Source organism: Panthera tigris, chromosome A1 (genome assembly GCF_018350195.1).
Source record: "Panthera tigris isolate Pti1 chromosome A1, P.tigris_Pti1_mat1.1, whole genome shotgun sequence".
Taxonomy (NCBI): Eukaryota; Metazoa; Chordata; class Mammalia; order Carnivora; family Felidae; genus Panthera; species Panthera tigris.
In genome coordinates this window covers 143768753-143794780 of record NC_056660.1, presented here as the reverse complement: position 1 = coordinate 143794780, position 26028 = coordinate 143768753, and the positions used below count along the sequence as shown (strand labels likewise).

Below are 26028 nucleotides of genomic sequence, written 5' to 3'. Positions count from 1 at the left end.
ATAAGGTATCACTTTATACCTGTTAAAATGGTTATTATAAAAAAGATGAGCAATAACAAGCATTGGTGAGGACGTAGGGAAAAGTGAACTCTTGTACACTATTGGTAGGAATATAAGCTGGTACAGCCATTATGCAAAACACTACTGAGGTTTCTCAAAATATTAAAAACAGAGGGACGCCTGGGTAACTCAATCAGTTAGGCATCTGAGTCTTGATTTCAGCTCAGGTCATGATCTCATACTTCATGATTTTGAGCCCAGCTCCATGCGGACAGTACAGAGTCTGCTTGGGATTCTCTCTCTCCCCCTCTCTCCCCCTTCCCCACTCAAGCCTGCACTCACATGCTCTCTCCCAAAGTAAATAAATCAACTTAAAAAAAAAAAAATTAAAAACAGAACTACCACATGATCCAGCAATTCTAGTGCTGGGTATGTATCGAAAGGAAATGAAGCTAGTATCTGGAGGACATTAGAATTGTACCCGTAAGTCTGGTATCTGGAGTATGTACCCAATCAATTGCATTTTTCCTGACAATCTTCATGGCATCTGTACAGTCTTCATGACTGGGACTCTGCCACAGCTTTCCCTTCAGTAACCTGATTAGGAATGGGCCTCATCTGGAAATGCAGTTCAGCAGTGCTGGCCTTCTCCCAAACTTGGAGCAGGCCTCTTGCAAACTGGCTGGCCAGCTGATATCAAGAATCTACCTTGCAATAATCCACATTGTCACCTTCCAGACCCTGTGTACTGCCACTGCCTGGGACACACTGCTCCTGGAGCCCATACCTGCTTAAATGCTGATGCTGGTCTGGCCAAGCCAGAGATGGCCCGAAATATCCATCTGGACATTACCAGTGATTGCTGGTCCCTGCAGCTCCCTCAGGCATGGGATTCTTCCTGGATCCATCTCCTTTTCTTGCTGGCCTGCCAGTAAGGTTATAGCACTACCTTGAAAATCTTGTTAGAAAGATTATGAAACATTCAAAATCCTATTGAGTAGTCAAATACTATTTAAAAAGTATTGTTCTTTTTAAAATTTAGATAGTAAATTCCAATAAACTCTGTTTTGAGACATTCTTGAGAATTTCACTGTGTTAATATTTCTGAAGGGATTATGGAATCAATCAAATGGTATCATATTCTAACTTCAAAAAGGCTGGGAACCAAGGGGCTAAAATGTGAGTGACTCAAAAGTGTAGCAACCAACCACTCCTCAGCTTGGGGAGACTATAATGACTTCTGGGTCCAGGGGTCATTGTGAGGGCCACTGTAAGAAATAAACTAAAGAAGGAATTAGAAATATGTCTGCCAAATGCGGGGAAGACATTTAACAAGTAGGAATAATAAATGGGTGGGAAACAGAACGGAGAGCCTTCGTGCAAGATCATATACTTAGAAACAAAAAACACATGGATATGAGAAGCCAGGTTGTAAGTGCTGTGAAAAACTCAGGGACTCAGTCGAACACATGTCACCCTAAACGTGCAAGGAGGCAGTGCTGTCAAGTATCAACAAAGCTAAATACTTTGATTCTGGGGAGATGATACACTTTCTATACTGATTAACAGAGAGATCCCAAATCACTAAGTTCAGTTCTGTGTATATGGTGGGAGAAGCAACCTTGGTTCCATAACTAAACCTAAAAAGTACCAACTGCCAAACAGTGGAGAACCCCAAAATTCAACAAACAAAAAATCAAAATTTATAGCAAGTATTCATTAAATGTTTATTACCTGAATGCATGACAAATAATTTCATCCAACAATTTCTAAATTGCTTAAAACTGTGACAGTATTTAACTTTTCAAATTTCATATCATCTTATTCCTTCTGTGCTCTACTTTCTAAAAGCCTGATGATCTTTTCTATTTCTTATCAAAAATTCTTATGCTCATAGTGAATAAACTGGTAGCATTATAAAATTATTTTAGTTAAATGGAAAGGTACACTTCTGCTAGACATCTCACTCAGCTGCAAATTAATCTGAACTGGAACAAAGAAAAATATGAATTAAATTTTTATGTCACTCTGAAAGTTCGTGAACTGTATTTTACCATGTTAGGTTTCATTTAGGAGGTGTGATTTTATGTGAAGCTTACTGTTCATGAAGTTTTCTAATGATAGAACAGAAGTCTTAATATTCAAAACTGTTTATACTTTTGTAAGACAGCATTACAAGAACCTGGCATAGACTTTCTACACAAAAGGCCTATTTCCAATGGGAATATACCATAGTTCTGATTTTATGCTCACATCACACAAAGATAGGCTGTTACTGGACGGTTGTTTTGTACAGATGGCATTTTTAACTCTCCATGTTTTGTTCACAAGTGTAGTCTTCGTTTTCATCAAGATGAGAAGCCTGAAATTTCTTCCACGTCAAACTCGTCTCTCCACTTTTGCAGGCCTTTTGCATCATTTATCACCCATAACTTTGCAAAACACTTTAGCCTTTTCCTGGAGAGAAAATAAAACATGATTTATTTTATAAATGAACTTGTTGGGGGACAATACATCTCACTGCAAGCTATAAAAGGTCTATGACTTTGGAATACCAGGCAGGGCTCTGGGGTTAGGAAGTTGTGCCAGTGCCAGCCTTCTAGTGAAGCTGTTATAATCAAGGACTCAGGCTGCTGACCGCCACTACTGCCTCCAAGGAGGGGAGAGCCCAGCTTGTTCTAACTCAGGCCACAGGCTATGCTCACAGGATGAAAAGTAAAACCGATTTTATAACGTAAAGCTAGCTATTGAAAGAGGAGAATGCCGGGGCGCCTGGTTGGCTCAGTCGGTTAAGTGTCCGACTTCAGCTCAGGTCACGATCTCGCGGTCCATGAGTTCGAGCCCCGAGTCGGGCTCTGGGCTGATGGCTCAGAGCCTGGAGCCTGCTTCTGATTCTGTGTCTCCCTCTCTCTCTGCCCCTCCCCCGTTCATGCTCTGTCTCTCTCTGTCTCAAAAATAAATAAAACGTTAAAAAAAAAATTAAAAAAAAAAAAAAGAGAATGCCAACAGAACACAGACATAATTTTTCTGTAGAAGAACTGCCAGGTAAGTGTTTAGGGTCTGGAGCCAGAGTACCTGAGTTCCAGTCACTGCTCCGCCACTGAATAGTTATGGGACCCTGGTTTCCTGGTTGATTTCCCACCCTTGCTTGGCCTCGTTTTCCCAAACTACCGTATGGGAATAATGACAGTACCTACCTCACAAGGCTGTCGTAAGGATTCAGTTAAGGTATGTAAAGCAGTAAGAATAGTAACTGGCACTGTGTCTAGGCTGCTGCAAATGACTGCTTAGACTTGTTTCTGTGCATGGCAAGCATTCAATAAATATTAGCTACTCTAACAAAGCTACACAAATGCACAAGATTCCCTTTGGTTTCTCTGATCTTGCCAATGGAAGTGATGTGATAAACACTTTCAGTAAAAGGTAAAATAATGAAAATAGTGTCCTAATAAATGATCCCCCCAATGCACCCTAATAAATGATTCCACCCCAATGCAACCTCTTCTGACAATTCTCTATCTTGTCCAGATTATAGATTTCAAAATATTACATAGTAGTTGGAAGAGTTAAACTATTATAGTCTGTGAATTTTATTGCTCTTGCTATTATATAGGATATATAGCAGCAGTAAGTATAAACTATCATATTTTATTGCCTCCTTGCATATATATCCCTTTGTAGTAAAGTTTTATTCTAGTTTCTCCAGGGAAAAAGAAAAATAATAAAAGATAATAAAATAATTTTTCTTGGACTTTGCAGAGAACTAAGGGCTTATCTTTAAACTCTCATAATAAATAATTACTGTTCTAATTGGGCATTGTGGAAATGATCCAAAAGAGAGTGTCAACAGAAGAAGCTGCATGTCATTTAAACTATTCCAGCACTTTGGACTTGGTTAACCACCATTTACCATTGCAAAGCGTAGAGTGCCACGGCAGAACCACAAGAGAAAGGACCTGGAGGAGTTGGCTGCACAACTACACTGCAGTACACAAGTTGGCAACTGTTTAACTAATATTAGGTATTACTATTTCAATATTTAAATTTGGTTATGATTTCCAGGACTAAAAATGTTTCTTATAGTATGGTGACCAGACAAGATTTTCTATTTGGCCAACAGTCTGTTCCCTCATGCCAGGGCAGTAATGTCTTGTCCCGGGCAGATCAGACTCTCCACCTAGTACAGGGCTGGGGAAGGAGATGTATGAAGAAAGAGCTTATGTCCTTTTATAACAAAATCTTGTATTTGGGGGAAAAAAGGTACAATTTATTATTTTTAATAGGATATTTTCCTAGGAATATCTTCTTTCCAAAGTATATTTATTTATATTAAGATTAGTTAATACACTGACTATATACTGGCTGGATATCAAGGGTAAAAAGTAGAACACATTCACATAAACAGTCTAGGTGACAGAAAGAAGGCAGTTTAGAATGAAAATCTTGTCACAAAAGAAGTGACATGGGGATACTGACTACAATTACGTAGTTCTATGATACTATTATTTTCATTCATGTCCTGACAGAATTCTTAATTTCTGAATGCAATATAAGAATAGAAGAAGTACTCTAAAGGTTTTAAATGTCGTTTCTTTTAGTAATTTGCTGTGTAACTGAATGTTTTAAGCAACTAACATGTTGGCACACAGTAAGGAGTTAACTTAGTTCTTTAGAAAAATCACTGAAAAACCAATTTAGCAACTCAACAGATAAAGATCTGAGCAGAGAAGGCGGACTAAATTCACATGAGCTTTTCAAAGATCTGTTTTCATTTTATTGTAATTAAATGTTTCAGAATATTTGAAGAGATGTTTAAAGGTAAACCTTATGTTCATTTACAGGACAATCCTCTTCCTGCTGGACAATTTGGAAGGTTTATGAACCAAAAACTGTAACACAATCATTCTGACCTTTTCATATTTACTAATCCTTCTAATTCTTTTGACTTGCTAGCTGCTTTCTTTAAAATTTCTTCAGGAACATCTGCTAGTTTAGCCACATTTAGTCCATAACTCCTTGCTGCAATTCCTCTGGTTATTTGATAAAGAAATGTGACAAAATCAGGGACTTGTTCTTCACCTACAAATTAAAAAAAAAAAAAAAAATAGAGAGATAAAGGAAACCATGCCTGAAAGTTGAAAGTAGAAGATTAAATAAGACCTATAAGTTCTTACAACTTCAATTAAAATTTGCAATCTGAAAAAGAAACACCCAAAAGCTCGCCTAAAAGCGTTTTTGTTTTTTGTCTTTTTTTTTTTTTAAGATTTTGTTTTTAAGTGATCTCTACACTCATCATGGGTCTCGAGTTTACAAACTGGAGGTCAAGAGTCACATGCTCTACCAACTGAGCCAGTCACGTGCCCCCACCTAAAAGGGTTTTTAACAATGCTTTGGGGTAAGGTAAAGATTTATTTCATTTTACGCTGCTGGCTAAAAAATTTGGACTCTACTGCTATTATCAGAAAGAGAATAATTCTGATACATAGTACAATATAATTTCTCCTTTAAAAGAGACGAAAAAAAGTTTTTTCAGTAAAAGAATGTGCTCGCTAAATGGTCTTGTATGTAATACACTCTGCAAAGTAAAATACATAAGAGATATTTCTAAGAATGCTAAAAACAAAACAGCAAAAAACACATAAAGAAATACAACATGTTACACAGTTTAATAATAAGACTGAGAAATTCCGGTTTATTAAATATACTGGGTTAACTAAGAGTTCTATATTCAAGTGAATATTATTCAGTACCACTCAGCTCACACTTAGGACTAAAGGGTTTATTGCCCCAGCTGTCAGGGAAGTTGTTAGCCCACAATCTTCAGCTATATCCCCTTTTTGGGAGTCACCTCAGCTCAGTCCCAGACCTGCTTCACCTGAGGTCATGTCCTTTCTAGGGTAGCCTGCACCTCAATAGGTAGCTATGGGGGTTGGCAGACAGCTTCTAAGGTGGCCACCAAAGAACCCTGCCTCCTGGTGCTCATGCCCTTGTGTCATTCTATGCCCTTGAGGGTGGGCAGAACCTACTGACTTACTTCTAATGAACAAAACATGGTAAAAATGATGTGTTGTCATTTCTTTTTTTTTTTTTTTTTAACTCTTATTTATTATTGAGAGACAGACACAGAGCATGAGCAAGGGAGGGGCAGACAGAGAGGGAGACACAGAATCCAAAGCAGGCTCCAGGCTCCGAGCTATCAGCACAAAGCCCGACGTGGGGCTCGAACCCATGAACTGTGAGATTATGACCTGAGCCAAAGTTGGACGCTTAACTGACTGAGCCACCCAGGCGCCCCATGCGTTGTCATTTCTAAGATTAGATTACAAAAGACCGTGTGGCCTCTGTCCTGGGCACTTTCAGTTTCTTGCTTATTTGCTCTGAGAAAAGCCAATTGCCATATGGTGGGCTGCCTTATGAAGAAGCCCACGTGGAAAGAAAATGATGTCTCTGACCAAGAGCCACATGAGTAAACTTGAAAGTAGATTTTCTATGCTTGCCAGCAGTCATGTAAGAGGTCTGGGAAGTAAACTCCCCCAGTCAAACCTTGAAGTGATGAGTGACCTAGCCAACCTTGATAATAGTCTTGTGAGAAACCATGAGGTTGAAGTGTCCATCTTAGCTGTCCCTGGATTCCTGACCCAGAGAAATGATCAGATGATAAATGTTTACTGTTTTAAGCTATGCTGTGGGGTAACCCACGACAATATGTTTGTTATGTGACAACAGCTAACTAATAAGGAGTAGAAAGGTCACACTCCCTCTCCCCAGGTTGAGGTAACTCTGATGGACCAATCCCATCTCACAGCTCTCTATAAGGGTGGCTGAAGCCAGCCCGGTCCTACCCAATCCAGCCCTCAGGTGTTGATCATGAGAGCACTCCCAATCAACACCTGGCACAGAAATCTCAGAATCTGCTCCCTGAGGAACCCAGTCTACCACACAAATACATGCACATAAATTAAAAACTTCTAAAGAACTGGGATGTAATAAAGTACAATAATATAAAGATAAAGCTGCACAGTTTAATCTTTGATAACTCTAAAGCACCTCAAGATTATGCAGCTTTTATTATGAAATTCAATCTAATTTGCACTGTGTTGCCAAAATGCCCAAAATGAACCAGATTTTTAATGATTTCTGAGACCCTATGTTTACTAAAACTTATTGTAAGTTTATCAAGAGCTTTTTCTCATACATTATGTCATTTGAGAAATGTGTATGGTTTATTCTTTTATCAGCTAACAACTAAAAAGCATAACCAAGAAAAAGGATAATGGAATATTCTTTAACCTCCTGGAAGAATTCAGCAACAAATAACACTGTTCTAAGGCTGAAAGTGGGAGGTGGAAAGAATGCTGGCACTCTCAGGAATACAGACTAAAATTCTCATTACAAAGCACTAAGAATACCTTTTGACTCCAAATAAAACTCAAGGAACACAAAGAGCAGGTGAGGAGGTGGGTGGAAATAGACTAGGAAAGAAACATGAAGAAACCAGTGCCTGCTAACCTGAGTACTTTTTTGTTACTCTTTGCTGCTCACATGACCACAAGTGAAGTAAACAGCAGCAGGCATTCAAAAAAGCAAACTCTTCTCATCCTTAAGACAAAAAAGTCTTTATCACTTCCACTGGCTTAGTGCTAACTAAAGTCCCTACCTCCAGCTTCTACTCCATAACCTAGCCTCCATGCTAGTCCTTGTCATTCACCTGTCTGTCCATTCATTATCCATCCATCCATCCATCCATCCATCCATCCATCCATCCATCCTATCCTTTCCTGAAAGCCTACTAAATGTCACAAAACCCCCATAGTTAAAATTTGCTTTGCTGATGGCTTTTTTCTTCATATATATGGCTATACAATGCTTTTTATATCTAATATAGCTATACATTTTATAGCTGTATTATATATTAATATATATTAAATATATAAAATATTAATTATATATTAATTGATTATATATCAATGTTTATATATAAATTAGAGTAAGATAAAGATTTACAAATAATAAATATATAAACACATTTAAATAAAAATATATTTTATAGCTATATTATATAAAATATTATATTGCTCTAAATAAGTTAACATATCTCAGTACAAACAGGTGCTGAATTTGTCATCATATACTGGTCTCTACCGTAGTACTCATTATGGTAGTTTTCACACCATCAAGGTAAATAATGTGACCACTCTTCCATAATCACATTAGGGAGTTTTTATAGTTATGTTGTACATCAATACTGTCCTTCACGCCTCTTAGAGAGGAGAAGGGGAAAGAGAGAGAGAGTGTGTGTGTGTGTGTGTGTGTGTGTGTGTGTGTGTGATGGCAATGTGGAGGCAAGAGAGCTAGATGGGAGAGAAGACAAAAAATAAAAGTGCTTGGCTGCTAGGAATTTACCCAAGGGATACAGGAGTACTGATGCATAGGGGCACTTGTACCCCAATATTTACAGCAGCACTCTCAACATTAGCCAAACTATGGAAAGAGCCTAAATGTCCATCAACTGATGAATGGATAAAGAAATTGTGGTTTATATACACAATGGAGTACTACGTGGCAATGAGAAAGAATGAAATATGGTTTTTTGTAGCAATGTGGATGGAACTGGAGAGTGTGATGCTAAATGAAATAAGCCATACAGAGAAAGACAGATACCATATGTTTTCACTCTTATGTGGATCCTGAGAAACTTAACAGGAACCCATGGGGGAGGGGAAGGGGAAAAAAAAAAGAGGTTAGAGTGGGAAAGAGCCAAAGCATAAGAGACTCTTAAAAACTGAGAACAAACTGAAGTTTGATGGGGGGTGGGTGATGGGTATTGAAGAGGGCATCTTTTGGGATGAGCACTGGGTGTTGTATGGAAACCATTTTGACAATAAATCTCATATATTAAAAAAAATTTAAAAAGATAAAACTGCTTGGTGGGGACTTCACTTATAAGCTATAACCATTTCCTAAAAGGATACTACTGAGAAGTTTATGTGACATTGCTTAGAGTCAGTGAAAGTAATAATTCATGTCCCTGCTTATTACAAGGGAACTTAAAATTTGTTTGAAAGCCAAATTTCTCTAGGCCGTTATTAAAGAGATGTGTGCTGATCAAATAGTTTCTGAAGTCACTTTTGGGACAGATTCATAAAATTTAGAGGTGGATGAAGTTAGGTAGCTTTTCCAAGAATTTATAGACTGGAATAAAAATACACGTTTCTTACTACCAGTTAATTGCTTCATCTACCTCACTATGGGAAATTAGAACACAGTATCTTAGAAGCCACCCAAAAGGCCTTTGGGGCACTTGACTGATGACCTATGCAATGGCCTCTAATTTAGACAGCAGAGGAGTTAGGTTAGAGGTAATGGTTGAAACACAAATGTAGCAGGAACAACACTGGAAGTAATCAGACAATGGAGTAATGCTTCAACATTTTGAGTGAAAGCTACTTTCAACCCCAAATTCCTAGCTAAATAATAAATCAAGTATGAAGGGATACTAAAGACATTTTCATTCCTGCAAAATCTCCATTTACCTCCTTAAGTTGTATTATTAGTAGGGCATCCAAAATCTTTTCCAACCCCAAGAAAACCCTGATTTTATATGGAATTAATTCAAGGGATAATGTCCTCATACCAAGCTCCAAAAATTGATCCTGGTTAATCTAGGCTAATCAAAGTCATCCTTGCCATTCTCACTTCTAGGAACTGGTTTAAGAATGAGCATGTGATTAAATTCTGAAAAGGAGATGGGACAATGATGAGAAGCCAGTGAGCATATGAGAAAAGTTCTCTTGCTCCTAAGAGTCACAGGAAATGCTGGTCCCTTTTTGTCATTTGGACAGTGTCAGTTCTGGGTTTGACACATGAAAGAGCCACAGCCACCCTGTCACTAGCCTGATGATAAAGCCAACAAGGCAGGAAAACAGAGCCTAGAGAATTGCAAAGAAGAGGAGCTGAAGCCCACTCTTCTTCTGAAGTTCCTGTAATGTGAGATTATTTACATTCTTGTGAGTGGAGCCCTTGTGAATCCAAGTGTTCTTTTACTGGCAATCAAATGCATAGAAGGTGGGATAAGAGAATTCCTAGGATGCTGGTAAAGGCAGGTCTCAGAACAACAGCTGTGCAGTAGGGCTAGGGAGCAAACAGTTCAGATGAGCAGGACAAAGGGCTCCAGGAGGAATGGTGGAACCAATAGTTCTGTCATCTGGAAAAGTGCCTGGAGAGGCATTTTACAAAGCTATTGGACGGTTCAGAAAGAGTCAGATACAGACTCAAATAGAAGAATGAACTGAAAACAAGGCAATTATTACCTTCAAAAATACAAAGAACAAAAAAGCTGCAAGACAAAGAGAATGCACTTGTCCTCATACGTGGCTCATGAGTAAGCAATCCTTACTGGCAACAACAGTGAAAACTATGAAAAGGAATGAGACCAAAGGCACCTGGAATGAGTACAGTGGAAGGTCAAAGCAGGGAAGGCTGCAGACTCCCATCCAGCATGATGAGAAGCCAAATAGTAATGTGTCAAGGTGATGAACCCAGAGATAGGAAGATCAGCCTATTATTTAGAGAAATGGAAGAAAAGAAAAAAAGAGTTGGAAGCAGCAGTCTTGGCAATGGATGGGGAGGGGGCATGGGTGAAGGCCAGAAGCAGAGGTCTACCGCCTGTTAGCCAGAGCCTTTTAGCATTATTTAATGCTTAAAATTATGCTCATGAATAAACATTTAAATCAACAGGATAAAATGCCAAAACACTTATGGCTTAGTAGTCTGTTCACATAAACGCTTATCAATGACCCTTCCCTGATGGTGAACTCTTATTTATCCCACTGGGTTTTAGCTTATAAGCTCCTCCTGTCATTTTGGATGCAGATTAATAGACATGAAACTGCTTCCATGAGAGAATTTATGATGTGTTTTTCAAGGCTGCGTAGTGGTGAAAGGCAAGGATTGCCTAACATTACATTTATCTCAGGTCGAGGGCTTTGTTTTATTTGGGCCAGCTGCCTGATTTCTTTTTCAGGTCCATCTTTATTACTTTTCCAAAATAAAATTTGGACTCTGGAGTGTCTTGGATAATGAATTTTCCATTATAGCGCAGCAACTGTGTAAACCATCACTGGCCCAAAAGTTGGGAGCTTAAAAAAATTACTACTGAACAGGAAAATAAAATTATACTAAAATTGACTACATTACTTAACAGCACTTGAATTTATTTCTATTGGCTAATGATGTTCTTTTTCATGAAATGTCTCAGTCGTGCGACACTAGTACATAGTGGAAAGGGTAGGTAAAATACTGTAGGCCCCACATACCATTTTCACAGAGTAGAAAAGAACCTGCAAGCAGATTTTTGATTCTAGGCTCAGTTCACCCAAGTGGCCCACAGGGGCTGGCCACTTTACCTGAGATTCAGTTTCCTTGTCAAGTTAAGATAAAACATATGTCCAGTATAGAATACTGGGGATGGTATTTGGGGAAACACAATGGACATTTCTAAAGGTGACTAATACCCTTGACGGTTAGGGTATCTTTCCTGAGATGCATCTAAGAGTAAAACCTACACATTGCCCCTGACCCCATCTTCTTCTTGTAGTAAAATGAGGTAAGAAAGACCAGAGAAGCACTCAGAGGTTGTGAAGATAAAAGTACATTCTCCTTGACCCGAAGCTTAGAGAAAATGAATTTGGACAAATGTCATTTATAATCAACATTCACAGCTTTTACTTAATAAGAAGTTCATGTACGTATGATTTTCGAGTTATCAAATACGAAAACCAAAAACATTCCAGTTTTACTTACTGCAAGCATTATTTCATACCTGGATCCTCTTTGCTTTCATCCTCATTGACCAAGAATCCCATGTGATAATTTCCCACCTGTTGTAAGTAACTTTTTTCTAATTCACAAACTGGTGGATAATGGGTGACAAACAAGGTTAAGGATTTCACCTAAAGCAGTAAGACATAATAAATGTTATTTTATTTTTAAATTTTATTTCAAACTTTTCTTCAATTTAGTTTTGAAAAAGTTCAAAACTTCATGAACATTGCAATGAATGTTCATTTTTCTTTAGCTAGACAACCACCTGTTAATATCTTGCCATAACACACACACACACACACACACACACACACACACACACACACACACACACTCTTTCCTGAACCATGTGAGAACTGCAGACATGACACTTCATCCCTACCTACATAGAGTAAAATCTTGGACTGCGAGTAACATGTTCTGCAAGACAAGCAAACATTTCTAATAAATTCTGACTTGATCAATGAGCCATGCCTTACAATATGAGTAGTACGTGACACTCAATGTTACATGATGACATGGAGCCAATGCATCTTCTCTCTCTCTCTCGCTACATGATTGTGGGTGATCGTCTCCCATGCTCAAATGCTTGGTCCCAAGACACTGTGTTTGGCACAGTGATTTTTCAGAACACTGGAAAGTGCCCACAACCAGTTTATTTTTTGTCACTTCAAAGCACCTATGGACACTCTTGTTTTTCCATATAAGAGTAAGCTTAGGAATGCTCTGCTTCATTCTAGGTCAGGTTGTCTGCAGATATAGGCTCTCTCCTCTGTTGTCTTATTGCCAGTTACATTAAATATAGTATATGATAAGAGTTTATTAATACTGCACCGTAGTCAACGTTCGTTAGTGATAGTGAAAGTCGTCCTACACAATAACCCTCCTCTCTCTTGTTTTCAAAGTGCAGGTTAATTGGCTTATTTTTCTTTATATTTTGTATTTTCTTTATTATTTTATATTATATTACAGTATTATAATCATTTTTATATGAATATTTTTGGGTTGTGGAACGAATCATCTGAGTTTCCATTATTTCTTACGGGAAATTCACTTTGATATACAAGTGCTTTGGATTACAAGCATGTTTCTGGAATGAATTATGCTCGCAAACCAAGGTTTTACTGTACTTAGAATTCTGTCTTCTAAGAACAAAAGCATTCTCCTACTGATTTAATCAGAATTATTACAATCAAGAAATTTAACACAGGTATATCATTATTATCTAACATGAGTCCACAAATTTCCCTAACTGTCCCAGTAATATTCTTTATAAATGTTCTTTGTATTAAAAAAAAAAAAATCAAGGATCATGCCATGCACTTAGTCATGTCTCTATAGTCTCCATCAATCTAGAAGAGTTCCCAGCCTTTCTTTTTCATCTTTATGACATTAATGTTTTTGAAATGTCCAGGAGTTGTTTTGCATAATGTCTCTCAATTTGGATTTGGCTGATTGTTTCCTCCTAATAAGATTAAACCTTACTGCCAGAAATATTACACATTTATGTGGGTGATGTACTCTTTTCAGTACATCATATCAGGAGGCATATGATGTCAATTTGACCCATTACTGGGGATGATAAATTTGCTTATTTGGTTTAAGTAAGTGCCCAGAAAATTTCTTCACTATACTAACACCCCTCTCCTTTGTAATTAATAAATAACTTGTGGAGTAGTACTTTGAGATTGTGTGAATATTCTTTTCCTCAACAATCTTTCATCCAAAAGTTTTACCATCCATTGCTCATCACTGCCTGAATGAGTTATTATTGCAGTGACTCGTAAATGAGGATTTAAAAAAATTCTCTCTGTATTTATTAGTTGGTATTCTATAAAGAGGAGCTTTTCTTTCTCCTCACCCTAATCCCATCATTTTAAAGTTTACTTTTGTTTTGCTAGTATTAATATGGATTTGTGGATTTTTAATAAGCATTATTTTAAAGCACACATATTATGTATTCTAGAATTCCCAAAGTTCTTAAATCTTAAAAGAAGCTAACACCAAATCTTGGTCTAAATATTAGCAGAAGAGGGTAATTAAATCAAAGAACTCCAGGTCTGATTCATCTGCCAATCACCTCATTAAAAGTCAGAACATGTGTCTTCTCTCTTATAACAATTACAAAAAAACCAGCCCCCCCTCCCCCCGAAAAAACCTATTAAGGCAGGATTCCTTTGATGAACCGCTCTTAAAATCTGCCCTGAAGGGTCTTCAGACCAGCTGTCTCAAGGATGTCCATTCCCTGAGCTGATAGGCATTTCTAACCAGAAGACCTAAGGGTTTGGGTCACAACACAGCTCTCCTCAAGGCCATTTTCAGCTTGCAGCCGAAACACACAGCTTCTTAATTCCTCCTCTCTGATCTCTGTTCCCAGTGTCGGCAATCAAAAGATACCATGAAAATAAGGATTTTCATCCATAAAAAGCATTGAGATTCTTGCTCCAGAAGAATCCTCTTCAATGACTTACCTCTAACATAAATTTTATCTAAAAATAACACTTTCTTCATTAATATTTAAGATGTCAAAAAACTGCTATAAAAGCAATGAGAAGAGACGTGACAAATTTAATTCTGTCATAATTTGTTCCCCAGGGTTCTTAAACGGATCTTTAAGATATTGCCAAACTGCTTTTGGTAGCTAGCCCCCAAAAGAGCCACCAAGTTCTTCACCTCCCAATGTTCACGCTTGTGAACCGCCAGCACCAGTTTGCCAGCAACGAGTGAGCCACGATGGAAGAAGGTCCTCCATCATCAGTCAGGCCTTCAGATGATGCCAGCCTTGCCTGACAACTTGACTGCAACCTCAGGAGAGACCCTGGGCCATAACCCCCCAGCTAAGCTACTCTCAAATTCCTTACTTCCAGACATCATGAGAAATAACAGATGATTATTATTGTTTTCAGGCATTTAGTCTTGGGGTAATTTGTCATATAGTCATACTAACTGATATGCAGCCATACAGCAGGAACAATGAAACTCAGAGGTGGCAAATCCACTCTGTCATAATTCATTCCTAAAGGCTCTTAAATGAAGGTTTAAAATATGTTTCAAAATAAGGGGCGCCTGGGTGGCTCAGTCGGTTGAGCGACTGACTTCAGCTCAGGTCATGATCTCATACTTTGTGGGTTCAAGCCCCGCATTGGGGTCTGTGCTGATAGCTCAGAGCCTGTAGCCTGCTTCAGATTCCATGTCTCCCTCCCTCTCTCTGCTTCTTCCCTGCTTATGCCCTCTCTCAAAAATAAATAAATAAATAAACATTAAGAAAAAAAATTTCTTTTAATGTTTCAGAAATAAATAAATAAAATGTGTTTTGGAGACAATGATAGGATTTTACTAATGTGTGATATGCAGTTTCTAAAATGATTAAAGAAACGTTCTTGAGCTCTTTTTGCAAATAAAGAATTTTTGTAAAGAAAAGTTAAAAGTACTTATTTTAAAGTGGAAAACATGCCATCATTAATTATGTAATCCAACTGAATGTCCAAACAAAAAACTGAGGACCACAGAAGTTTAAAGAAAAGGGGAGTTTATTTTTGCATTATATGTTTTGCAAAGAAATAGGAATAAAAAATATGCTTGTATTGGTCATGTAAGGAAGAGAGGAAAAGATGAAGATGGAGGAAAGACACAAAAGTGTTTAAAAAGTGGAGAACAAAACAGAGATAGAAAAATCTTAGAACAGACTAGGTACAGGGCAGGTGTCAAAAGAAGACAGATAGGGAGAGACCAAAACAAACAGAGAGAGAAAGAGAGAACAATGATAAAGGGAAGGGGTGCCTGGCTGGCTCAGTCGGTTAAGCATCCATCTCGGCTCAGGTCATGATCTCACGGTTCATGAGTTTGAGTCCTATGTTGGGCTCTGCATAGCTCAGAGCCTGCTTTGGTCTCTCTTCCCCTCTTTCTCTCCTCCTCCCCTGCTCTCTCTCTCTCTCTCTCAAAATAAATAAATAAACTTTAAAAAGTGGGGGGAGAGTTTGAGGGAGATGACAGGGATAGAGAATTCAACACAAACAAAATTTCACACTGAGATGTTCAGAACTGCACTATGGAAAAACACAGACATGGACTGAAGGAGTGAAGCAGAAAGATACAAAGATAAGAGATCAAAGGCCTTCTCTCAAGATCCTGTAGGATATTGCTGAAAAATTTACTTCACAGGTAAAAATGTCTCTATCTCCTTTTTGTCTTCTTCAAGGATTGGGTTGCAGGTGGATGGGGGACAGGCAGGGTCTCTGCTCTTGATTTAGTTCGCCAAGGATAATAAGAAACAGTTCTGGGTGGAAGTATTGCCAAGGAGACCATTATCCTACTGACCAGATTTATTTTGCTTCAGCAAAGAAGACACATCAAAGAATTACAGACATTATGCAGTGCTAATCTATCTAAATTCAATGTATAGTGATTTAATGGTGAATTACAGGTATAGAGTCAATTATAATAATTAAAGATAACTTTGAATATTTAGAAGCTGAGGTCAGAAAAACAATTTGGATACTATGTACCATTCACATACAAAAAGGTGTACAAGATACTCACATCTTTAATAAAATGCTCCAGTGTAGCATAAGCGATGGCGATTCCATCATGGGTGCTTGTTCCTCTTCCCAATTCATCCAAGATAACCAAGGACTGGGATGTGGCCTGTCTTATTATTTCTGCTGTGTCAGTCAGTTCTTCCATAAAGGTACTCTGCCCTTTATATATATTATCTGCAGCACCCATCCTACAAATAAAATAAAAACACCTTGATTTTTCCTCTGAATTTCATTTTTAGGAAGCCAAGTATTACTTTGTGAACAATAAACATAAATGATCCCTAAGGGTCTATATACTTTGATCCAATAATAACTGAAATCATACTAAACAAAAGAAAACATGTGTTGGATATAAAAGAGTGCCTAACATCAAATGGTACCTTCTAGAAACACTATGTGCCTAACATTAAACTGCACCTTCTAGAAGCACTGTGGATAGAGTCTGAGGTACTGGACAGAGGTCCCCCAAAATAGGGAAACCTATGACCCTACCTTCTGAGCAGTCACTCCAAACCAGAATTTTGGTACTCACAAGGGAAAATAATGCTTCTCTGTGTTGCTGTGTTTAAATATCTATGAGTACTAGAATTAAAGACTTTTTCCTAGTATCTCAAGAAGATTTGGTACTACAAATTGAAGTACCATGTTGAAATAATTTATCTATATAAGCTAAAACTTTTTATTAGAATCACAAATGTTTAGTAACCTCTGACACCTAATACAGGTTCCTAAAGTAGACTTCATAGAACATAGTTCTTAGGGATGTCATGAAATGGGTGCAAAAGATGTAAGAGTTTCTTTCCTGTAAGAATTCTGTGATCCTTTAATATTCTACCACACATTGTGCAGTTTCTAGAAAAGTATCTACTATTTAGCATTTGTCTAACTCTCTTAACTGTGGACACCTACCACTCCCAAGGCAACTGTGGCAATAATGGTCTACAGAACACATTTGGGAAAATGTCTATTTAGTCCAAAAGGATTCTTTAAAAAAGGTGGGGGAAGGGGGGAGAATCATTAAGCAATAGCCACTCCAGGTCATACAGTTAATAGCAAAACCTAGATTTCAGGTGTTTGACCCGCTAACCAGCTTTGTGAATTCTGGTAACTATTTTCTCAGCAAAACACCTTCATCAATGTAGTTTTGCTACAGTAGTTCACATGTCACCTACATACAGCAGCATAATGGTACCTTTTCTTGCTGGGGAAATTCATGGTGAAATCCAGCCTTACCCATCTCTGGGCGTGAGTCTTGTTCTGGGCAGGGAGAATGAAGTATAATGTTTTCCCCACAGATATGTAGAACCTTAGGAGAACTGCTCCAGGAATCAGTGGAATTTAGAAATTAGTGGCATTTAGTTTTACTGAAAGTGTTTTAATTTTATCCATTTTAAAATCAGTATAAAACATAATTTCTGAAATGTTGCTAACTTATGAGCATTTTGGCTATTTCCTCAAAGTTCAAATACTGTTATTTGTCTCAATTGTCAATGTTTATTGGTATTTCTCCCCACCAAAAAGCAAGATTAAAGTTTCCTATCTCTGAAACCACTCTGAATTCTTCAGAATCATGTTTCACCCTCATTTAACATGGTTGCTTTTATTCCTGACAGGTTGCAAGCTGACAAAAAGAATAAATCTTTAACTGATAACAAAATGCTCTGATAAGGCAAATATTGGGGGGAAGGTCTTCGGTTCTCAAGAATTAGAATAACAGGCAAGCACTGAATAAGATTTTAATATAATAGTTTATGAGGTGCCTGGGTGGCTGAGTCAGTTAATCGTCTGATTTCAGGTTCGTTCATGATCTCATGGTTTGTGAGTTCAAGCCCCACAGCAGGCTCTATGCTGACAGCTCAGAGCCTGGAGCCCACTTCAGATTCTGTGTCTCCTTCTCTCTCTCTGCCCCTTCCCTGCTTCTGTCCTTTCTCCCTCAACAATAAATAAATAAACATTAAAAAAATGTAATATAATAGTTTAAGTATTACGCTTCAGTGCTTTCTAGAAACAGTATGGTAACAGAGTGGTCTGGTTAGAAATTTCATGAACCAAGGGTGCTCTTGGGAAGATATTTTTAGGCAGATACACACATACACACATAAAACATTTAGTATATGGTAAGGAAGAGATTTCAAATCAGGAAGGGAGGAAAGAATGAATGATCAGTCAATAAAAAACATGCTAGCTAACTGGTTGTTTCAGGAAAAAAAAAAAAAACAGGTATGCCACTACTCAAACCATATTCCAAAATAAATTTACATGAATTTAAAAGTTTAATGTAAAAAAAAAGAAACCATACCAACAGATACAGGTGAAATTTAATCTCTGGATAGGTAGGTAGGTGGCGTTATAAACTTAGCACCAAAACGTGTACAGCAAACACCACAAACTGACAAACATATTTGCAACACATATAACAAAGGGTTAATATTACTAAAAAAAGGACTTTCATAAAGCTAAACAAAATGGTAAACATTCCAACAGAGAGATAGGCAAAGGATAAGAGTCAATTCACACATACAAAAACTAATGAAAATACTCACATATTATACAAATTCAAACAGGAATAAAATGCTGTCTTACATATACAATTAGCAAAGAGAGTAACAAGAATGATAACATCTACCACTGTCAAGAGTGTAGGGAAAAGGATATTCTTATGTGAGACTGATAGTCGTTACAATCTCCCAAAACAGAATTTAGCAACGTCTGTCAGAAGTTTTTCATGACCCATAAATTTCACTCTACGAATTAATGCTGTGGAAATGATCACAGAGGTATGAAAAATGTGTGTACAAATATGTTTCTTAATGTTATCTAGTGAAAAACTGGAAAAAGCAAATGCCTAAGGAAAAGAGAAAGAGCAATAATACTTGGGTGGAAAGCTATGCAACCAGTAGAACTGGTACACTTAGAAATTAGACACTGAAAAATGGTCACAACATATGTGAAAACACTAGGTCACCAGAAAGTGTTTAGATTCGGTGGAGGGATCTGCTAGGCAAAGAGACCTACCCAACTGCTGAGCCACGTCAGTGTTTACAGCACCTGAAGCAGTGTTCCGTTCAGAGAGATGGACAGCATCCAAAATTAAAGAAAAATTTGAGGACAGTTGAAGAAAACGAATGGTAGGAAAGACGAGGGCTGAGAACAACCAACAAAACAACTACCACAAAGGAAATGAATAAAAATACAATTCAAAGAACAGAATTAAAACAAACAAAACCTCTATTTGGTAGCCTCAGAAAGATTAAGAAACCGCAGCCTTAAAATAAAACAGCCCACCAAAAAAAGGAACAGCTGGAGAACAAAAAAATCTTGTAAATTAAAAATATAATCAACTGAAAAAATTCACTGTATAGGCGGGATTAAAATTAGATACCGTGGAGGACCAAGATTTTAATCTGAAAGATAAATTCAAAGAAATATCTCAGCACAGTGAATAGATCAAGGAATGAAAAATACACACAAATAATTTTAACATGGAGGCCAGTTCCTAAGGGCTTAAAGTCCACCCAATAGGAAGTACAGAAGGCAGACACAACAAAAGTAGTAATATCATAGAAGAAATTACTGCTAAACTGAAATAAGGCATGCATCTTCAAGTGGAAAGTTTCCACAAAATGCTGAATAAGATTAATAAAAGACTTAAACCTAGAAACACACTGGTAAAATTTAAGAAACGACAGGAATTTTTTAAAAATCCCGAACACTTCAGGGGTACCTGGGTGGCTCAGTCGGTTAAGCATCGGACTTTGGCTCAGGTCATGATCTCACAGTTTGTGGGTTTAAGCCCTGCATCATGCTCTGCACTGACAGCTGAGAGCCTGCAGCCTGTTTCAGATTCTGTGTCTTCCTCTCTTTCTGCCCCTCTCCTGCTTGTGCTCTCTCTCAAAAATAAATAAGTAAACATTTAAAAAAAAACAATAAAAATAAATTAAAAATCCTGAACACTTCAGAGAGACAGAGAGAGAGAGAGAGAGAGAGAGAGAGAGAGAGAGAGAAGAGAAGACAAGAGAAGAGAGGAAAAACATTACTAACAAAGGGATGAAAATAAGATGCTATCAAACTCCTTACCTACAATGAATGCCAAACTAGAAGGGAACAATTCCTTTACATTTAAAATCTGAAAGTTTATATTCATTTAAACTTCCAAAACAGATATGAAGACAAAATAAAGCTTATCTTAGACTCTGAAGAACTCAGAAAAGTAGCCACCATGAGTCCTCATGAAAAAACTGCTCAAAGAGAGAGTCCTCATGCTCAAAACTGCTCAGAAGAGAAAATAGCATTCAAGAGAAAAACATGAACTATAGGGAATAACAGAAGTGAAAAAAGCTGGGAAGAAATGAGAATTTTAAAGGAGGGATGCTTAAGAGGAGCCCCTATGATAGTCTAACGCCTTAAGGATTACATACTTCTTAAGCTCTCCAGTGAATGTGGATGTAACATATACATGAATCCTAATAATACAAATGTTGATTATTGGGTCCTTCTATTTGTAAACTAGCCTATGAAAGAGAACAAGATAATTACAGCAGGGCAGATGTTGGGACCTTTTGGAAAGGTAAAAGTAAGAACAGTTTTAACAACTGGAAGGGTCTTGGATTGATAAATGATTTCTTTGTATTTGTTGCCAGAAGTTCAACAGATATTGTCTAAAGTAAATAAATCTAAAATTAGAGGGAAGAATATTTTATAGACATTGTAATGTTAACTACCAGCAGAACAAAATAAGGAACCCTCAGAGTGACTGCCTACTGCACAGGGCTAGGGTTCTGTGCCAGAGATGATGGGGAGTAGGGGGAGAGCCTTTTAGTTTTCAATTGTGTGCCCTCTGTACTGTTTGTTTTCTACCATAACAGGCATTGCTTCTACAATTACATACATACACACACACACACACACACACACACACACACACATGTATTTACTTATTTCTGAGAAAGAGAGAAAGAGAGAGTGAGGGTGGGGGAGGGTCAGAATGAGTGCTGACAGCAGCAAGCCCTATATGGGGCTCGAATTCACAATGAGATCATAACCTTAGCTGAAGTTGGACACTCAACCAACTGAGCCACCCAGGTGCCCCCGTAATTATACTTTTTAAAAAATGTTATACTATGGGGCACCTGGGTGGCTCCGTTGGGTAAGCGTTCAACTCTTGATTTCAGCTCAGGTCATGATCTCAGGGTTGTAGGATCGAACCCTGCATTGGGCTCCATGCCGACAGTGCAGAGCCTGCTTGGGATTCTATCTCTCTGCTTGCACACATGCATGCTTGCTCACTCTCTCTTTTCTCTCAAAATAAATAAGTAAACTTAAAAATAATGTTATATTAGGTCATTTTTATTAAAAACTGCCTGTGCAGAATAAAATATAGAAAGTTATTACATGTTTAGAGTTATTGTCTCAGGGTGGGGGATTACTGGTCAGTTAGTGACCCTTTCTCTTCTTCTAAGCACCTAGCAAAACATCTGATACAAAACTAGAGAATAAAAGATTATTGAATAAAGTCTTCTTTCCCAATTCCAGTGGATTAAGACATGTAGGAAATACTGGCCTAACATGGCTGTGTAAGTGTTCATTTCATTACTATCAAGGAGGTGCCTTTAGGAATCAGTTCAAAATAAAATACAGAGTCAATAAATATAGATATATGTATATACATAAGGTCACTTAAATTTACATTTAAAGAAGCAAATCACATTTTACACAACGGAGATGTTCTGAAAGGCTGAGTTTTAGTCACTAGAGATATGTGAATTCTTATTTTAGGCCTTAGGCCTTGAACTTGAACTTTCTATATATCTGTTTCTTGGCATTAAAAAATTAACTGTCATACTGAAAAAGGAAGTTCTAGTCTATAAGATGGAGTGAAAACTTTTAAAAAGTCATGCAATTTATAAATTATGTAAGGTAGCTAAATAGGGTAGAAGAGTAATACCTTGAGTGAAGAGACCAGCACTCTTGTCCTGGCTTGGTCATTAAGTACTGTGTCATCTTAGCCAAGTTAGGTACCTTTTCTGTGTGGTCCTAGCTTCCTCATCCATAAAACAGGTAAGTTGGAATAGTAAACCTCTAAGGGCCCACCCTCTTCTTTTATTTTTCCTAAAATTTTTTTATCGTTTATTTATTTTTGAGAGAGGACAGAGCATAAGTGGGGGAGGGGCAGAGAGAGAGAGAGAGAGAGAGAGAGAGGGAGAGAGAGAGAGGGAGGAAGACATAGAATCTAAAAGCAGGCTCCAGGCTCTGCCTGACGTGGGGCTTGAACCCATGGACTGGACTGCAAGATCATGACCTGAGCTGAAGCCATATGGCCAACTGACTGAGCCACCCAGGTGCCCCAAACTGTTCTTACCACAGTAAAAGAATTTTTGGAAATGTATAAGAAAAACAAGGTGTCTCAAATTGGACAAGAGCTTTTTATGCAATGTTAGTTAAGAGTTCATGTTAACATGAATGACTGTAAAAGCTTGTATGTACTTTTTAAAAAAATCTTATTACTAATCGTTGAGTAAATTGCTGACAACGGCTTCACGTACATACCAACTGAGTCAGTACTATCCAAGAGGCGGCAGGACGATAATAGCTAAGTATACAAATCCCAGCTAGGACACTTCGGTTCCCCTATCTGTAAACAGTAACAACAATAGTGCCTGCTTTCCTACTTCTTATGATGGTTAGGAGAAATAAATAAGTTAATATTTATAAATTTTTAAGAAAACAAACTTACAATGGTTTCCTAACGTCTGGAAAATAAAACCCTAAATTCCTAGCATGGTTTCCAAGGCCTCTGAGTACTCTGGCCCCAAACCTGTCACCTCTCTCCAATCTCATCTCCTTTTGTCCCTAGACCCCATGTTGTCACCTTAATTCATACTTGCTCCCTGATATATGCCACATACCTTTTAAAGCAGAACAACTCTATCAAGATTTAATTCACACATCACAAAACTCACCCTTTAAAATGTATTTATAATTCAGTGGTGCTTAGTATATATTCAGAAAGTTGATATGACACACCTTTATCCCTCAATGTTTTCCCTCATTATTTCCTTAGCCTGGAATAATCTTCCCTCTTCTCTTTTCTACAAACTGACGGCCTTGTTTTCTACAAGCTACACTTACTTTTGCATTCCCCTCAAATGCTAAGCATAGTGTCTTGGACCAGGATCTTCAATACATCCTGTACATGAACTGACTCAGTCATGTTCAACTGCTGAAATTATTTGTTCCGAGGCTTGTAACACAACTTACCCAGCCAAAATGACTCAAGAGTAAACAAATTATGTGAATGTCTAAACTTCAAGTTAAAAAAGAGAAGTGCTGACTAACCATTTGTGGGAGAAGTCTCAAGGAGTGAAAGGATTTAAACATCTGTTTTCCTTTGTGCTTCAGTATAAATTAGGGTTATCTTTGCACATTGTCACGGAGTTTATTCTAACATCACAATGTACAACTTCTAAGGAGCATAAGTGTTTAAAGGACATAAAAAATTAACTTCTAATATTTTCATGGAATGTTTATTACAATTATATGGTACCCAGTAATTAAAAATTAGCACACAATCTTGATAGTATTCACTTGTATTTTCCACTCAATTTTAAAACACTGCATTTAAAACAGTAACTCCAGGGGCACCTGGGTGGCTCAGTCAGCTGAGCATCTGACTTCGGCTCATGTCATGATCTCAAAATTCGTGAGTTTGAGCCCCACGTTGAGCTTATTGCTGTCAGCACAGAGCCCACTTTGGATCCTCTGTCCCACTCTCTATCTGCCCCTCCCCCCCCAAATAAAATATTTAAAAATTAATAAATACAAGAGTAAGTCCAAATTTTACTGTTCATTATAACCTATATGATGTACAAATGCTTAAGCTATGCTAAATTTTTAGTGGTAAAGTCAAGCCATGCTGGTGAAGATTAATTTTTTATAATGTTATTTACTTTGTGCTTATCCAAACTACCCTTTACCCTTGCTAAGGTCTTCAGGGCCTTTCTAACTGACAAAACTAACAGATCACCCATTCTCCATCCTGACCCTCTCAGATTTTATCACTGATGACCACAAATTGTTCTCTATTGACCTTAGCATCAGGGCCCAGATAACCTCTCAGTCACCTTTTATCCAAAGCCTTTGCTCTCACTGAATCTGTCCTATGGGACCAGTCTGACTAGAAGGGCTGTACACACCAAAATAAGATTAGTACAGACAGATTTACTCTCCTTTCCACTAATGTTTTTTTCTTATGTTCACATTCCCTACAGAGAACTGGGCCATTTCTTTCTCCAATGGTCCCTTCCACTTTGACAGAAGGGGAAGAGCCTGTATGATAGCAAAGCATTTCCTATCAGCAAGCCAAAAGAGTCAAAAAAGTCGTGCTGCTGGCCAAATTGGTAGTAATCATTTTACACCGCCATTTAACACATGAGGGAAAACACTTCGGATATCAAGTGACTTTCCCAAGGTGACATAGTGAATTTGTGACAGAGAAGAAAAAAATACACAGGCCTTCAGGTTTCTGGCTTGGAGCTGAATTACCCAGCATGCCTCATGGTATTTCTGTCCTTAAGGAGAGGAGACCAGATTTCAGGGGCTCTTAGATGTATTTTTATTATGCAACAGTCCTAACTCTACTGTTAGGCCAGTGATTTTCAAATATCTTTTTATCCATTAAATCCCTAGCTCAAATTAAATTTCACAAAGAAACTCACTACAGATTAGATAAAAGGAGTGCTGATTTGGTCAAGACACAGCACTATTAGGCCATCTTTCCTCATCCAGAGGGGGCTCTGGGGGACTCTAAACACCCTGTACAACAGTTTGAAAGTCACTGCCTTAGGAGGCAACAAATTGTCTATTACAATTCTATTTTTCCTCAGCACATGATGATCAAGTAACAATGCTGCCCAGCAGACACTGAAGAAATGCCAGCTTGTTAACCAGTAACTGAGGCTACCACGCAAAGTGTACGTTTAAAACTATGGGGAAGGTTTACTGATAAAAATATTTTCGGCTAACTTCAAGAAATACCATTTATTTTTCCAATAAATTTCAGCAGTATAATGACTTTATATAATTCTTATGGACACAGAATTTTATAACTAAACACATTTTCCTTTTCATCGTGATTACTAATAACTGAATAACACCTTATAATAACAAATAACAACTCGCACTTTATATTATGTTTCTATACTCATTTTCTCTTGGTTCCAGTGTCTTTAGATACCATTCTATCTCTTATTATCCTGCTATATTGTATATATCCCAGTAAATTACCAAAAATACACTTTTGAAGATAGTATAAATTAAAGAAGTTTTTATAATGTTTTATTAATTCAACAAGCATTTCACAAAACATAATACTGGATAATGATTCTGAAATTCTCCAAATGTTAAAATATGTTAGAGATTTAAGGAATTCTAGAACATGCAATTAGTATAATTCTGTCTATATATTCAAAGTAGTAAAAAATGGAAAACACATTCTTTAGACTTCATCTTAGAGTTATTTTGCTCCAAGTACATAGGTTACAGTTATGTGATTAAGAAAAAAAATCACTCTGATATTTTTAGGAGTGGCTGCTGACTAATCTTTCTAATCCCCTACTCCCTCCTCGCCTATTACCCTTATATAGGTCAACAAAGCTTAATAAAGCATTAA

At 37.5% G+C, this 26028-nt stretch overlaps 1 protein-coding gene across 4 annotated transcripts in view; it reads right to left on the bottom strand.

The window, feature by feature from the left end:
- Nucleotides 1-839: 839 nt before the first annotated feature.
- MSH3 (mutS homolog 3) overlaps nucleotides 840-26028 on the bottom strand; it is a 212987-nt gene continuing 187798 nt past the window's right edge. For 3 of the 4 annotated variants that reach the window (XM_042989282.1, XM_007079796.2, XM_042989287.1), the window contains exons 21-24: nucleotides 16363-16549; nucleotides 11822-11951; nucleotides 4911-5079; nucleotides 1709-2457 (exon numbers count right to left, since the gene is read on the bottom strand). In XM_042989282.1, coding sequence (XP_042845216.1) covers nucleotides 2349-2457; nucleotides 4911-5079; nucleotides 11822-11951; nucleotides 16363-16549 — 595 coding nt within the window. In that variant the 3' untranslated portion in view covers nucleotides 1709-2348. Of the gene's footprint in view, nucleotides 926-1708; nucleotides 2458-4910; nucleotides 5080-11821; nucleotides 11952-16362; nucleotides 16550-26028 lie in introns of those variants that run through there. The other variant, XR_006218712.1, reaches the window with a different exon arrangement.